Consider the following 15387-nt stretch of genomic DNA (forward strand, 5'->3'; position numbering starts at 1 on the left):
GGTCGTTTTGCGTCGAAATAATAGCAGAAATTGAACAAAGTTTAGTGCAATAATAGTCATTTGTCCAAAATGGGGCCAAAGATAAAGAAGAACACGATCTATGCAAAGGTAAGAGCATTTTAAAACTTAGCATGAATATTTAAAAAGGACTGAAAATTGAAAGCTGTTGAAAGTGAAAGAGTCCAGTCGTAGCTCCAAGCTGTCGTACATATGATATGGTGTGGCGAGATAAATCCGTGAACGAGTATTTTGAAACGTAGGGAGTTGATTTCTTTTTCGTGCAACCGTCGCACCAAAATCTGGCAGCCTGGATCGATTATCGAGCTGATCAATTAATAAACAAAAGGACATCAAAAAATAAACTGAACATCTCCCCCCCCCCCCCCTGATTTCGCCAAATCTTTGTTTTCGCTGTCGAAATGTTGTCAGCATCTTTGAAAAAATATTCTGACAGGGTCTGCGGTAGAGGCTGCCTTTCAGTTAATCTGACTTTTGTGCTTCAGTCTAAGCTGATTTTGAAACTACTTTGTTGATACTCTATCCTTAATTTCATTTGTGAATGTAGATAGGCTTGGGGAAGGTACCTATGAAAGTGGGTGGTGGTTCCAGGTGAAATATGAGCCTCGAACAGGGCACGCAGGTATCCAAGGCAATCCTGAGTGGCAAACCGCCAGGCACCTCCACACTGAAAAGATCAGTGGAGATATATGTGACCCTCCATATGAAAAGGGGGCTTATGGTAACAGCGTTTCAAGAGCGTTTTTGTTTGAAACGCGTTTGAAACCCGTTTCAAATGCATCTGAAATTCGTTTCAAAGTGTTTGAAACGCGTTTCAAACAGTAGGCGTTTGAAACATGGTGAAACGCGTTTGCATGTGTTTGAAACGCCATGCTTAGATTATCATTACTGTTGAAGCATAATTTATTCAAAATGTGACAACGATTTCAGTTCAAATTATAGTGTCTACAGTGTCTACAGTAGCTGAGGAAATCAGAGAATGGTGATGTTGCAGGAGGAAAACTTTTTGATTTGAGTAACATTTTCTCCTCATCAATAAATCAGCGTGATGCACACTTGTGTTAATTGCAAGAGCTTGTCTGTGAATATTGCATTGTATACAGTTGTACAGTGTATAAAATATACTTACATCGTATATTTAATCCACACATCACTTTGTGTCTGAGGAATGTTGAAAATATGTAACGCGTACGGTAAACAAACACATTTGCTGCACGAAAACTATATCACCACATATCCTGAAGCGTGTTTCTTGCTTTTGGACCATCTTGTCGCTTGTTAATTCCCTTGTAACTTGAAAAACCAAACTGAACAACACATTTAAACTGTCAATTTGGTTAACCGATCGTTTTAACTTTCAAATCTTGACCGCCAAATAAAGTAAACAAAGTATCAGGTTTTATACAGATCGTGTGCATTGTCACGTCTCACACATCAGGTTGTTTTCTGAAGACTTGAGATATATCACATTTTATCGAGATAATTTCGGCAAATAAGCGATATATTTCACTAAACTATAGATTGTAAAACGAAAAACTTATGTATGAACAGTTTAGTTGCATTTGAAACTGTTGCGTGTAAAGTTGAATAAATTCCACGATAAAATCACGTGCGAACTCGTGTATCCTGATGCTTCAAACCACAAGCAGGGCGCTTTGTACGTTCAACAGCGATCGTTTGAAGTTTCCGAGGTTTCATGAATGGAGAATGGCAATGCACACAGGAGAAAAGAAAACTGCAAATCTATGTTCCCTGTAAACACACTGCAATATAAATATTAGAAATTGTATCGATTGATCGATGAAAAATTTACTTTGGGATGCCAGATGCACGTTTTCGGTGAGTCGCATTCCTTCAAATGAAAATACAGTCGCCACTAAGTACTCGAGCGGCAATTGATTTAATTTTATACTCCTGTTAGTGAGAAGTAATATCAACCAGCTGGCTTTATCACACAGCGATTCTGCAGTTAACAGTTCGAAAATTAAGACAGCTTATCAAAATTTTTAAGACAGCTTAGCAAAATTTGCGCTATGTTTGAGTTGACTGTACATGCAGCCCAACTGCAGTAATTCAACAGTAAAATGAGCGCTGCTAAATGACTGCCAAATGGCTGCCGCGGAAAATTATTTTGTGCAGTTAAATTGGAGCTAATCTACAGCTTTCGCTAAATTCTGCAGAATGTCTGCCATTTGAAAGCAAAAGGGCCGCAGAAAGGCTTCCAGTCCAGTCAAAAACAAACTTTTCGCCGAGCTTCCAACACGGGTAGACGTCATATTTTGTTTCGATTTGTTACCGAGATGTTTTGTGAAACCGTTCCAAAAATTACCATTGGGAAACTGTCATAAACAATGCTGTCTACCTCCTACGTTCAGTAATAATTATGCTCAAATAATTTGGCGTTTCAAACCCTATAAAATGCGTTTTCTGCATTTGAAACGCTCTAAATTCAAAAGGTGTTTAAAACGCGTTTGAAATCTGTTTGAAACTGTTTGAAACCCGTTTCAAATGCGTTTCAAACGCTGCGTTTAAACGCATTTGAGAGAAATTACGTTAAGCCCCCTTTTCATATGGAGGGTCACATATACTTACCAACAGCTATACTAATCAAATCCACCAATGAGGGAGGGAAGGCAAGGGGACAAACTGTAGCAAAGCATGTTTCAAAGCTCGAAATAACTGCACAAGCTCACACAGCTGGAACGCAAAACACATAAGCTTTGCAAAACTCTGGGTCAGTTTGCAGAGGGTGGCAAAGTGCTTCAGAGTACTGTGTGCGTGACACGTGAAAAGGGCAAAAATTAGACCGTGACATGTAAAAAAGGGGAAAAATTAGACCCCGGTGCGTGAAAATAGCTAGAAAAGACAGCATCCGTGAATTTTGCTGTTTCAAGTACACATGACAGGTGAATTTGGTTAAAACTTGTGCGTGAAATGATCCCCCCCCTTGCTACCCTCTTCGCAGCACATGGTCCCATGATTGCCACTGCGACCAGCCATTGACTCAATTTTAACTAAGGCAGCCTAAATTAAAATTAGCTACATCTACCAGTATGGTTCTTTCAGTTCCTGTAGGAGAGTAAATACGCATTCAAAAGGTAACTTTGTTATATTAGGAGAAGCTTTTCAATGAGAAAAAGCTGCTTGCTAATTTGTAAAACTTTTTTGCTGCTCCAGAAAAGAAAAAAATGGTCTAGATAAGGCTGTTCCGTACTCAGTGTTTTATTCTTTATCAAGGCTTATTTTTAATGTTAAGCATAAACTATGAAATTTTTTTTCAAGGTTCTAGACAGAAAGATTGTAATGGTGGAAATATCTATACACCCTGAGTGTTTACAAGTCGGCCAGTCTTTGAAAGAGAATAAAGCCAACATCTACAAATGGTTTACAAAGGAACACTTTGATGTGAGTAAGCTTTGTTGTTATATTGTAAGCCGGTCATTTACAATGCGAGTAAAGTAATGCAAGTTTTTCGCTTGGACACTGGCAAATTCCGAGTCCAAGCACCTGTGGCTGCCTTAACTTGAAGTGGGGGTGGGGGGGGGGGGAGGTTTGACATCAAGTCTAGCCTGGTGACTGGCCATAATCACCAGGCTAGACTCGACGTCAACACCCCCCTGAACCGGGCTATCCTTTGGTGGTTAGCTGGTGACAAGCTGTGAAAAGCAGGGGGGAGGGCAGGGTGTCCATTTTGACTGATAGACTGTAAGAGTTGAGTTGTTTTGATTGCATTTGTGTGTTCATGTCTGTCTGGGCACATGGCCCAGTTGCTGAGCATTGCTTGAGGGTTCTGTGTTGGGAACTGAAGGCACTCTGCTGGAATAGCAGGTGTCACATGGGCTAATGACATGCCAATCTCTAGGGGTGGTCAAGGGACTTGTAGAGCCTTGAAGTGTCTTGGGTCATTTGTGGGCATGTTTTTGCAAATCTGGTCAGACAAAATCAATTATTGATTGTTCTTTATGGCCTGCAGAGGTTAATTTTGAAGCTACAGGATGTTATTCTGGCAAAAGTGTTGGCCCCATCAGAACCTGTAGGCAAAAAGAAAAGTGGAAAGGCATCACATGGTGATTATTTGGAAACATTACCTGGTAAGTGAGAACTTTGTCTTAACCCTTCTTTGCCAGCTCTTTCTGTGAATGTTTTTTTTTTAATTTCTCTTTCAATGTTTCTTTCTATGGCATGCTATGATTATTTGGCACCTGTGCACACGGTGGCCTAATGGTTAGCATGCTAGACCCTGGATCAAGGGGTCTGGGTTCAAGTCAAGGCCATCGCATTGTGTTCTTGTGCAAGACACTTAACTCTCACAGTGCCTCTCTCCTACCAACTAACTTAATGCTGGGGAGTAACCCTGAGACGGATGAGCATCCCATCTACAGGGTTCAAGTAGAAATACTCCTATTCACTCAGTGCTACAGAAACTAGGATAAGCTCTGGCAAGATGGAACACTTGCCCCAACTCAGACTTTACCTACACCGTACAAGCACTGGTTTTAAGCAGGCAATTGGTTAAAATGGTTTAGACTAAAGTTTGTTGATGGTTAGATTTTAGAATAATCGTTTACTGGTAACTAACAAATACTAAGCAGGGTTGGAAAAAGTGCTGTCCGGTTGTCTTGGATGAGTAGATTTTCCTGCAGGGCACTTGAATCATTCTCACTTGCCCAACTGATGGGCAAGGGCCTTTAGGCTTATAGTCATCTTCTGACTAAGTTGTAAAAAAAGTAAACTAAGATAAGCATACAACTGTCCCTGGCAAGCAAAATTTGAGAGCTGCTTATCCAAAGAAAAGGTTGAATTCAAGTTTTTTCTGGCCCTGCCTAGTAAGTACTGTAAGATAATTTCTGTTGTTGTAGTTTTCTCCATTGACTATAAATGAGTGGCACTCTTCACACCATAGATCCTGAATTGCTCATACAGTATAAGTTTGTCAAGAAAAGGAATCACAAACAAATGGTCTTGACTAGACAGAAACAGGTGAGAATAGTGTAGGTGTAATTCAAACACATGATGGCTCAGTAAGCTTTCTTTAATAATTTTTGTAGCGTATTTATAGCATTTTTAAGTTAATAATTTGAGTGCATACTAGTTATGCAATGCAAGCTTTCGAGTGGTATACTATGGAATATCCCACGAGTCACTTGTATTTTCTCAGTATATACACACAAGCCTTTAGGTGAGTGTGTATACTGAGAAAATAAAAGTGACAAGTGGGATATTCCATAGTATACTATGAGAGAGTGTTGTGTTACTATTTTAAACCATGCCATACTAATAATAATAATAATAATAATAATAATAATAATAAGCGAATGTTTATCCAGGATAACCCTTCAGTACATGCGTACTGTTATCAACAGGGTCCTGCTAATTAAAACTTTAATACGCTTACTAAATTTTGTCGAAAATACAATGGCTTTCCTGTATTCTGATTGGCTGTGTTTTCTATGGCATGGTATAAATTGTATTATACTAGTAAGGCTTTTTAGCATGTAGTATGGCTGTTAACAAGACTTGCAGTACTTTTGCAAGCCTGAAGGGCCAGTCAAAATACAAATGACAAGTAAAACAATGTACAATGTACAAACTGAAATGTCTAATAACAGATTTGTTATCCAGCATTTTCTTTTCCCAAAAAGCTGACTTCCCACTGTTTTACCTTTTGAATCTTTTGCGCAGTCAGGAGGAATAAGAGAACTACATGGAACATGTTAAACCAGTCTCATGGAGTACAAATATTTTGAGATGTTTGTACTCGTTTCTGCCATTATTTGTACTCCATGAAGCGGAGTTGGATAATAAATACACATAGTCTTGTGCCAGACCATTGTTTGAGAAAAGGATGCCATCTGAAAGATTATTTTTAGCAACTGATATGACTTTCAAAATGATTATTTAAAACTCACTTTTAATTTTCTTTCTTTTTGTGAATAAAGGAATCAGTTGTAGATGGCCTGAGGAAAAAGTCTGGATATTCAGGTGATTATAATTAATTAATTGTAATAATAATAATAATAATAATAATAATAATAATAATAATAATAATAATAATAATAATAAAATATTATTACCATTATTGTAATAATATTTTATTATTAATAAATTGTAATAGCTGTATCTACTAGCAATTTTGTTATGTTACTATTTTTTTTGTGGTGATACCTGGAAAATAGCTGTCACACATTGCTGCTAAGGTTACATACGTGACATGCGTCACAAAGTGATGTAACAGGTTACATGTAATACGGCACCGCACGGCACAGCGCGGTATTTAATGTAACACAAAACTTTGCATCCACACAAAATTTGACGACCACACAAAACTAGATGTCAGCACAAAACTGGACGTTTTCACAGAACTTGATGTTCTTGCCGTCTCATTACACAGAAGGCAACTTCCACACAATACTCGATGACTGTACAAACTGCTCGACCGCACTTAACACAAAACGTGCAAACGAAACTTGATGTCCACAGAAACTACAGACCTTATATTAATGACCATGCATGTGCACAAAACTCGATGTCAGGGAGGAACGTGTAATGTCAACACGAAACTAAACCATAAAACTCGGCACAAAATTCTACTTGCGCAGAAAGCTATTGGCGGTAGCTTAAAAAGCAATAAGGTTTTTAGGTTTAAAAAACTTAAGAACTCGCTGGTCTTTGAAAATCGCAGTGAATTGATCTCGTGGCACCTCTGAAAAACTGTTTCTCCGGTATCAGGAATGTTTTTAATAGCATTTCTATGAGCTAATTTCAAACATGTTTTTGAGGGACGCGCCTGCGAACACTCCTATAGCCTCATGACACCACATGCCTACTATAGCAAGCAAAAAATCCGGTCTGGGGCTTTTTGTTAGCCGTATTCTGCTTCTGTCAGAAAACCCTGAACATGCTCGTCAAGAAGCTGTCTGCTGCATGCATAATTATTGGAATCATGTGAGGTAGAGTTAAATGTTTTAGAGTAAGTTAAGAACGCAACCAGTACTTGCTGTTTTTGATTTTTAGGTGGAGGTTATCAAAGCCATGGTTTCTTTCCAGAGAAGCTCAATGTCACAGTCAGTCTAGCTTCTCAAGTTGCACATCAGATGCCATCAGTGGCAGGTGTAAGTATAAATATTTAAAGGAGCAATGTCACCGTATTTTAAGTCATTTTGTTGATTCTTTTTAAATTGAAGGAAACCTCAATACGGGGTGATAGATTTCTAACATAACAAAGGAGAAATAGAAACGGGAAAATTACCAAAAATGGTTTGGACTGATAAAGATTAAGGCGAAACTGAAACTATAAACTTGAAAAATTTTGCCAATTTTTTTTAACCCTTATCAGTCTTATGTTACTTACATATACTGTATTATGTTCAAGATGTAAACGGTGGTCACTTGAGAAAGACGCATAACCTAGTTTAAAGAATTTGGTAACAACAAACAAACACTACTACATAATGAACAATGGACCAGACATTTTTGTAGATGCTGACCCATCACCAGATCATATGTACCCCAGCACCTTCATAATCTTTGTTAGTTCCGTTTTTGGAAAACTGGGCTACAAATATTTCCTGTTTGGCAAGAACGTACAGGTTGTTACTTTTCAGTTGTTACAAATTAAACTAGAACACCGTGTAATATGTCACAATATTTTTTGAACAAAAAAATTGCTTAAACAGAAACTTAATAGGGGTTTCTTAGTAAAGCAATAAGAAAAAGCCCTTTACAGAGTCTCATATTTCCAATGACATTTTGGTGCAGTCCCAGTGGCCCCTTTCTATTTCGTTAATAACATGTTTTTAATTTCTGAAAAGGTGATTCAAGATGCCGAAGAAAAAAAACCAGGACCCTCTAAATCCACTATCAGCAAGTACTTTAACAAAGACACTGCTACTGTAACACGTTCAACCCAAAAGAAGAGGGCTGCGCTGAAGAATATGTAAGGAGTTGGGTACTCATTATATTCAATGATTCACTGACCCCTGTGTCCCCTCCCTACTCCTACGCAATTTGCCAAAAGATGCATAAAGCAAGTCATTCCTGCTTTCTTTCACATAAGACAGCTTTTAAGGGAGTCTTTAATCGTATTATTCTTAGCTACGGCGTTGTCCAAGCCTTGTTTTCGGGTTTTTTCCCGGTGAACCCACGGGACGCATTTTCAATAAGAAACCCTCTGGTGTGAATTACGTTGTGTTCATAACTGTTAACTGTAAATACGTGTGAAGCTATAGGTGAAGTCTGTGTCGAGCCAAGTGGCCCATATCGCCCGAGCTTATTCCGGTTTCTGTAGTATGAAGCGTCTAGGAGTATTTCTACTCCCCCCTGGATGGGATGCTAGTCCATCGCAGGTTTCAGTACCCACAGCATTAAATTCTCCGGTACCCATTTGTACACCTTGGGTACAGAGAGGCACTGTGACAGTAAAGTGTCTTGCCCATGAGACACAACACAAGTACGTGTAGATAGTGTTAATTTTGTGTGTTTCTTATTGTTCACAATTCAGGAACAAGAAAGATGAACAACAGACAAAAATCGATTCCCTTCTTTGTTCAAATTCATCCGTTGACGATAAAGTTGCTTTAAAAGAAGAGAAAACTGAAAATGCCACTTGCTGCGTTGAATCAGAAGGTGACACCCCACACAAACATGATCAGATTTCCTGGGTTAATAAGCTTGGCAATAAAATAGAAATTCAAGACGTCTTGGCATTTCAAGAAGGTGAAAGTTCAAAGGTCAAAAAAGAAGACGAACATGACAATGACATCCTTTTAAGGGGTGGAGATGAAATCAAGCATGTACCAAGTGACTCTTCAGAGAGTTGTAGCATTGCGTCTGGTTTGTCTCCAAAGAGTGAAGAATTTAAAGCAAGCCTTTGCAGTGAGGACGTTGAGTCATGGAGGCATTTGAAGAACTGCGAGACTGTTAGCCATAGTAAAGATCTTGATACAAGGTCGACTGGTACCACGACGTCAAAGTTTAAACGTCGCAGATCACAATCTGAATCTGATTCCACCGACATTGATTCAATTCCTTCTCTTCGAAATAGATTATCAAAGAGAAACACTCTTAAAAAACCCAAAACCTTGCCTGACGAAGAAACTACAGGCAACAGAAGGGAGATAGATGTCATCATTGAAAGAACAGGTGATGATAAAGATTTTGAGTCGCCAAAGGCAAGAAGAAATGTGGGAAAACGAAAAGGGTCGGACTTGTCTGATGATCAAGATTTGTACACTTCTGTTTTTTCAACAACCAGTGAAACTGCTGCAAGTTCCAACCAAGATGCTAAAGAAGGCTTAAACTCTAAGAAAAGAAAAACGAAAAAGACAGATACAAGAGTAGACGTTTCTGAAAGGAAGGTTAAAAATCCAGCAGAGAAAAGGATCTATAAGCGAAGAGTGAAGGCTACTACCAAAACCACAGCTGATGTTTTGGAAGGTAAAGGTCAATTTAATATGATTTCAAGTCCGTACTGCGCAGTCTCCGCGTGCAATGTTTGTGAGCCTCGCACGAAGCAAAGTTTTCTAGCCAAAATAAAAATTCAGGAGAAAACTCAGCTTTTCCTTCATTATTAACGCCAGATGTCCTTGCAAAACAATAATAACGAGTAGAGAAAACCCGACGTTATTCCAAACCGACGTATCAACTCATCGAGAATTTTAGTCCAGTTTTGGTCCTCTCTCTTTGTCACGCAACGTCGCTTCATATACGCTTTTACCGAAGTGTAGCGTATTAAAGGATTTAAAACAAAAATGGAAACAAACCCTGAGACTGCGCACTGCAGACTAGAAATCAGCCTTAAATGATAACGAGAGTCGAGAACAGTTTAGAGATGAGATTTGAAGGAGACTCCGCTTTTCTTCGACTCTCACCTACTCTCATGAGCGTGCGAACAAACAACCTGACTCCACAGCATGCATCATCTGCCTCTCAAACGAGCGAAATCTATCGTAAATGTACGTTTGCCTTTCACAACTGGACAACTGGTCGATGCCGTGTTTATCGACTATTTTGCTTGTTTACAAGCAAAATGAAAAGATATAGTGGGGAAGCTTGTCACTCTCTTACCGAATTCCGCACATAGTTGTTAACTCACAAAGGACTGTTTTAATTTCTCAAGGGAATATTTTAATTTCTCAAGGGATTACTTTCCGCTGTGGGTGATCAAAGCGTCTCAATCAATAGTAGTGCGTCAACACTTGCGATCTCGTAGAAAAAAAAACGTGACTTGTCAAATTTACAAACGTTATATAACAATTAAAAAACGTGACTAGCCTAAATCATACATGAAATAACCAATTTAGAATGTTAGTGGTTCAGCGCACGAAGGCAACGAAGTTTAAAACGATTAATTGAACGCAAATTTGAACTGGTACAAGTCTTTCACAAAGTGGCGCTAATATTTAACCTAAGGCATCTGATTTCGTGACAATTGATTATTTTCTGCTGAGTTGCACAATTCAGAATTGCAACATCATTCAATGCAGGTGTGAAGTGATATTTACAAGTGTTTCTGTAGCCTGTTGTGAAATTACTTCCGGTGAAGCAGTAAAAGCTGAAAATTTTTGCTTCTGTTAGAAGTTAATGCATCGCCATTAGAAAAAAACAGCAACTGTTTTACTGGAAATGTAGCCGTTAGAAATGGCATGTGTAGCCGTAAGGTAAAGAATAACGCGAGGAGAAGCGGCTTTTGGCAATATCCAAACGAAAATTTACTTCTCACTGTGGGGTAAAGATTGCGTGACGAGACAAAAGGTAACTCTTTTGTGCGTAACCTTGATTAAGCCGAGTAGAAATCTTTCTAACTCGAACCGAAAGGAAACAACTATTTCGATTAAAGGCAAACGACAAAGTTTACAATTTTTAACCAAGCCACAGTATATGAGTCGCAAAGCGCCCAGCCATCGCGACTGACAAATACAGCATTTCCTCCGCGAAGATAAAAAAAATGCTTGACCTGAACTACAAAGAAACTATTAGTTAAAATTCTTTAAAAGACGTTTGAATTCTTCCATGATATGTTCGAACAACAATGCCCAGGATAAACCTTCTACTCAAACTTCATGCAAAATAGTTGGTATCTCGAAGAGATCTTTGATTGCAAACACAGATCCTCTGGCCTGCTAGCATCTTTCCCTTCAGCACTACACCACCAGGTTGATCTGCCAAACACGCGCGAAAAAAATAAACATATAAGGTGCCTTTCTTTACAAATTATGTAACTGTCATTTCTATAACAGAGGACCCTATCCCTATTTCAACCCAAGCGTGAATCTAACTTGGGTCTTATAATCGCCTTTCCTCGGCCGTTAAATTTTGTTTTTAGATGCTGGTGAAGAGGAGCCTGGGTCTAGCCCATTGGAGCCAATCACAATCGAGGACAAACCTCCAGTGCCAATAAATGTCAGGTATTTGTTATTCTACAAGTGGTGTAGCATTGTGCTCTTCTAAAACGGACGACTACTATCGATGTTTGACGAGTTTCTGTTTGATAAAGTTAGGATCGGTTTCTTTAAATGCGGTTGGTTAGATCGCAACATTTTTATCGCTAAACAGGTCTTGCCAGCACAGATATTTACTGATGATCAATATATGCCATTCCTCTATTCTGAAACTGAGTATATTCCATATTTTCCTTGTTTTTTTTTTGTTTTTTTTTTTGTTTGTTTTTTTTGTCATCATCTGTTCTTTGCTTCCCCTTACAGCACCATTGAAGAACTCACTGCCGAGCAAACAGAACAGCTGGTGTGGGAACACGCTAGTAAACTGAGAGAAATATTTGAGGGCAAGGTAAACTTAGCGTAAACTTTTCCTTTTTTGAAAGAATTTGTAAGACTTAAATAATAGAGGAGGGCACAAAGGAACAATGGCGTTTAAGATTGGTGATTAAAGAGATGGATTTTGAACTGTCATCCTATTTAAATGTTGCCTATGTAGATATTCTTTTGGCTCGTTAGGCAGTCCAAAGACAATGCATATGAGCTATGCCGTCAGTGGCCTACCTCCGTTATTTATCGACTGACTGACTGACTGACTGACTGACTGACTGACTGACTGACTGACTGACTGACTGACTGACTGACTGACTGACTGACTGGAGAGTACAAAGCATTTCTCTCACTCGAATTATTTTCTGTTCATGTAGAAGTATTGTCGGCGTCACGAGGATTACAAAAGAGGTGGAAAGATGAAAGGTAAAACCAATTAAATTTAGGGATTAAATTTTCCGATTCATGTAGTCCGAAGAACTTTAATTTGAATGACAGTCTTCCAAACCTCGGAAAAATTAATGCATAAGCCAAATTCTTTTACGTTATGTTTAATAAACGAGCAGGAGTGCTTTATCAAGTTTAAAAAAAAACGGCGCAGCCGAGTGTTTTAAACTTGATAAAGTACGAATTGCGAGTTTGTTGAACGGCTTTAAAACCTCTGATGTAGATTCTTGTACTGATACTTAGATTTTGGGTTATTTGGCCAAGAAAATTCGACATAAAATTTAGCCGTGTCTATTAGATAAAACTGAAGACACTCATTAAACATTGATTTCCTTTGTATTTTCTTTATGGATTATCAGTGAGTTACATTAAGGTTACATCTCCAGCTTCCGGTGACCAATACTTATAAACCCTTTAAATTTTTCGAGCTTGGACGAACACCAAACTTGGTTATGTTACTAATGCCCAGCTCTTTCATACAGTCATAAACTTTTCTTACCCAGTCACCTTTTCCTCAGTCTGCTCCTCGTTTGCGGAAAAAAAATTCTGACCTGCACAAAAGTTTTATGTCCAAGCTTATGTTTTCCTATTCTATCTTTATTTTTTAGGAGATCTGGCATTCCAAGTACTGTTTGGTCCATTTTCCGAGGAACAACGAGACAGAATTATGGGGGTGCTCACCAATATGTTTTGCTACAAGCACAGTAAGGTAATAAAATTACGTAGTGTCTCGCCAAGGGATCGTGCTCGAATATGAAGAAATAACAAACAATAAACCTAGATTAAAACATTTTTCGGTGTATGGCTTGCCGCTATTCTTCATTCGCTTTCCGGCAAGGAATAGGAAAATGTGTCTCGAAGGATGTGGTGTGCATACGGGCTGGGAATACGGGAAGGTAAACAACTAATAGGTAAACAAATTTAAGTTCATCTGTTTGTTTTTTTGGGGGGAGCAGGGATGGTGCAATGTGGCCCGGGTTCGATTCCAGGACCCGGCGTCATATGTGGGTTGAGTTTGTTGTTGGTTCTCGTCCGTGCTCCACAAAAATCAACACTTCTAAATTCCAATTCGATCGGGAATCCGAGGGCCACAGGTTTGTTGGTCGCAAGACTATTACGTGCTACCCTCGTAAAATATAGACGATTTATTTATTCATTTTAATATAATCAGCCATTTTCCAGCTATAAGAAGGAAACCAACCTAAACTGAGTACTGCTAACTAAAGATATCTTTCCAGATTGCTTATGAAATGTTTCTCGTGGCTTTTCAATTTTCTCGCCGACATTTCTTTTTTAATGGAGTAAGGATGTCCAATTTTACAATCGATTTGTACGCGTTAAATTTAAAGCCGCTCCGGAACGGATTGTTTCTGTTAGAAGAATCACCACTTTAATTTAAATTGGAGGGGCTCGTTAGATATGGGAACTCTAGAGGGTACTAAGACGTTCAGTTTATAACTATCGCGTACTGACTCGTTACTACGTTCCCGTACGACTGGTATTAGGGACGGATCATTATTTTCCTGGAGGAAAAAGCAAACTATTTTTTCTCTACATATCGTCTTTGAAAGCAATTTATTTTGTCTTTTAAGGCCCTGCAAACAATATTTTAAACAATATTCCAATATTTTTCATACCTCCCCTCCCTCTAGAGAAATAATGATCCGTCCCTTATAATTTACCGTTCTTACGTGAGGTTTCTCCATTTTCCCGCCAGTACTTTGATTACGTTAGTAAAGTGCTGCTTCCAGAGGCTTTGGTGATGCTTTACATGAAAGTTGTGGGTAGAAGTCGAGATGAGGTACGAGTTGTTTTTATACATGATTTGGTGGACTTCCCTTATATTTGCCTCGCCGCCAACGTGAGATCATACCCTCCCTCCCTACTCAAAAGCAGAACGCCTGATCGCAGGTTACCTCGCCCCAATCTCCCCACGCCTTATCTTGCAAGCGCGTTTCGAAGCGAATACTTAAATTCTTTTCCCGAAGAGAGGCAGTGCTGTCACTGTAAGTTTCATTTTAAAATCCTTTAATTGTTCCTTTGTTTTCTTTGAAGGCGGAGCACTCATTGCTGGAGGCACCGGCATCGGCCAACTAAGTCTACGATATTCATGCAAGCTTTATTATATAGTATTATAAATTATATATTTTTCTAAGTGACTTACTTTGGTTATTGTTAACAACATTTTAGAAACTTACAATGTTAAACAGAGATATTTGTACTTTTGTTGTAATATTTGCAAATAAATTATATATGATTATAATTATTGAGATATAGTATAATTTTTTTCTAAGTGACACTCTTTGTTTACTGTTAACAACTTTTCAGAAACTTACAATATCAAACAGAAATATTTATACTTTTGTTGTAATATTTGCAAATAAATTATATATGATTATGACTAGAGAGAAAGAAATAAAAGAAAAATATTTGGCAACAATGAATGAGAATCAGTTTATTGTTGACTGTATTATCTTCTAACCAAACGACAAGACAGTTCATCTTCTAACACACTTCACTAGCAATCTTTAACCCTAAGCACGTTACCCTAACAGTACTGAACTGTTACTGTCAGCCCCAGGCTGAATGTCACTTTTCATTACCGTACCGGTAGGAATTGAAAAGTAAAGTCTGCGTCGAGCCAAGTGGCCCATACCTTTGGAGCTTATCCCGGTTTCCGTAGCATTTAGCAACTAGGAATATTTCTACTCCCTCCTACTCCCCGCCTTCCATACTTCACGGTCTTTTGCTCGCTGTTTCACTTCATTCCAGCTAGTCCAGCCCAGGTCTTTGCGTTCAGCTTACACAGCTCTACTCGACGCGCCCTTATATAACTAGGTCTCCTGCGCCTTCTCTTGCCTTTAGGTGAGAGCAGAACTTGGCAACCATTGTTTTTCACTCTCCTGGTGGGGGAGGGGGTGGGCAGGGGGGTCTGAACCTCCCGCCTCCCGTACCTTCTACTCCCGCTTCCCGCGCCTTTCTGTAGCGGTTTCCTCCTCTTTGTCCCATATCTATGGCGAAAAATAACGAAATTTTGCTCGTTTTCTCCCGGTTCCCACAAACTTAGGAATCTCAGGAACTTAAAGCGAGTACTATCTCCTAAAGTACAACGCACGGGGAGGCTCTTGAACTATCGAAAAGGGTGTTAAAAGAGGAG

General features: G+C 38.9%; 1 protein-coding gene across 2 annotated transcripts; it reads left to right on the plus strand.

Moving 5' to 3' along the window:
• The first annotated feature begins 60 nt into the window (after nucleotides 1-60).
• Nucleotides 61-14659, plus strand: LOC144634825 (uncharacterized). Of its 2 annotated transcripts, none has more exons than XM_078493859.1 (14): nucleotides 61-108; nucleotides 3301-3423; nucleotides 3992-4109; nucleotides 4922-4998; nucleotides 5958-6000; nucleotides 7033-7130; nucleotides 7830-7954; nucleotides 8519-9459; nucleotides 11342-11423; nucleotides 11721-11805; nucleotides 12161-12209; nucleotides 12839-12939; nucleotides 13948-14031; nucleotides 14286-14659. In XM_078493859.1, the coding sequence occupies exons 1-14, from the start codon at nucleotides 70-72 to the stop codon at nucleotides 14325-14327; spliced, it is 2007 nt and encodes a 668-aa protein (XP_078349985.1). In that variant the 5' UTR covers nucleotides 61-69; the 3' UTR covers nucleotides 14328-14659. The 2 variants fall into 2 exon arrangements, with proteins under 2 accessions (XP_078349985.1, XP_078349986.1); XM_078493860.1 differs by having other exon boundaries at nucleotides 8519-9453; nucleotides 14286-14658.
• Nucleotides 14660-15387: the final 728 nt, after the last annotated feature.

The sequence above is a fragment of the Oculina patagonica genome, chromosome 13, assembly GCF_052425735.1.
Source record: "Oculina patagonica isolate OP01 chromosome 13, crgOcupat, whole genome shotgun sequence".
NCBI lineage: Eukaryota > Metazoa > Cnidaria > Anthozoa > Scleractinia > Oculinidae > Oculina > Oculina patagonica.

Coding starts and splice junctions, on each gene's coding strand:
- LOC144634825 (XM_078493859.1), top strand. CDS start 70: ATGGGGCCAAAGATAAAGAAGAACACGATCTATGCAAAG. Junction 6,001..7,032: donor GAAAAAGTCTGGATATTCAG/GTGATTATAATT, acceptor TTTGATTTTTAG/GTGGAGGTTATCAAAGCCAT. Junction 11,806..12,160: donor GAGAAATATTTGAGGGCAAG/GTAAACTTAGCG, acceptor CTGTTCATGTAG/AAGTATTGTCGGCGTCACGA.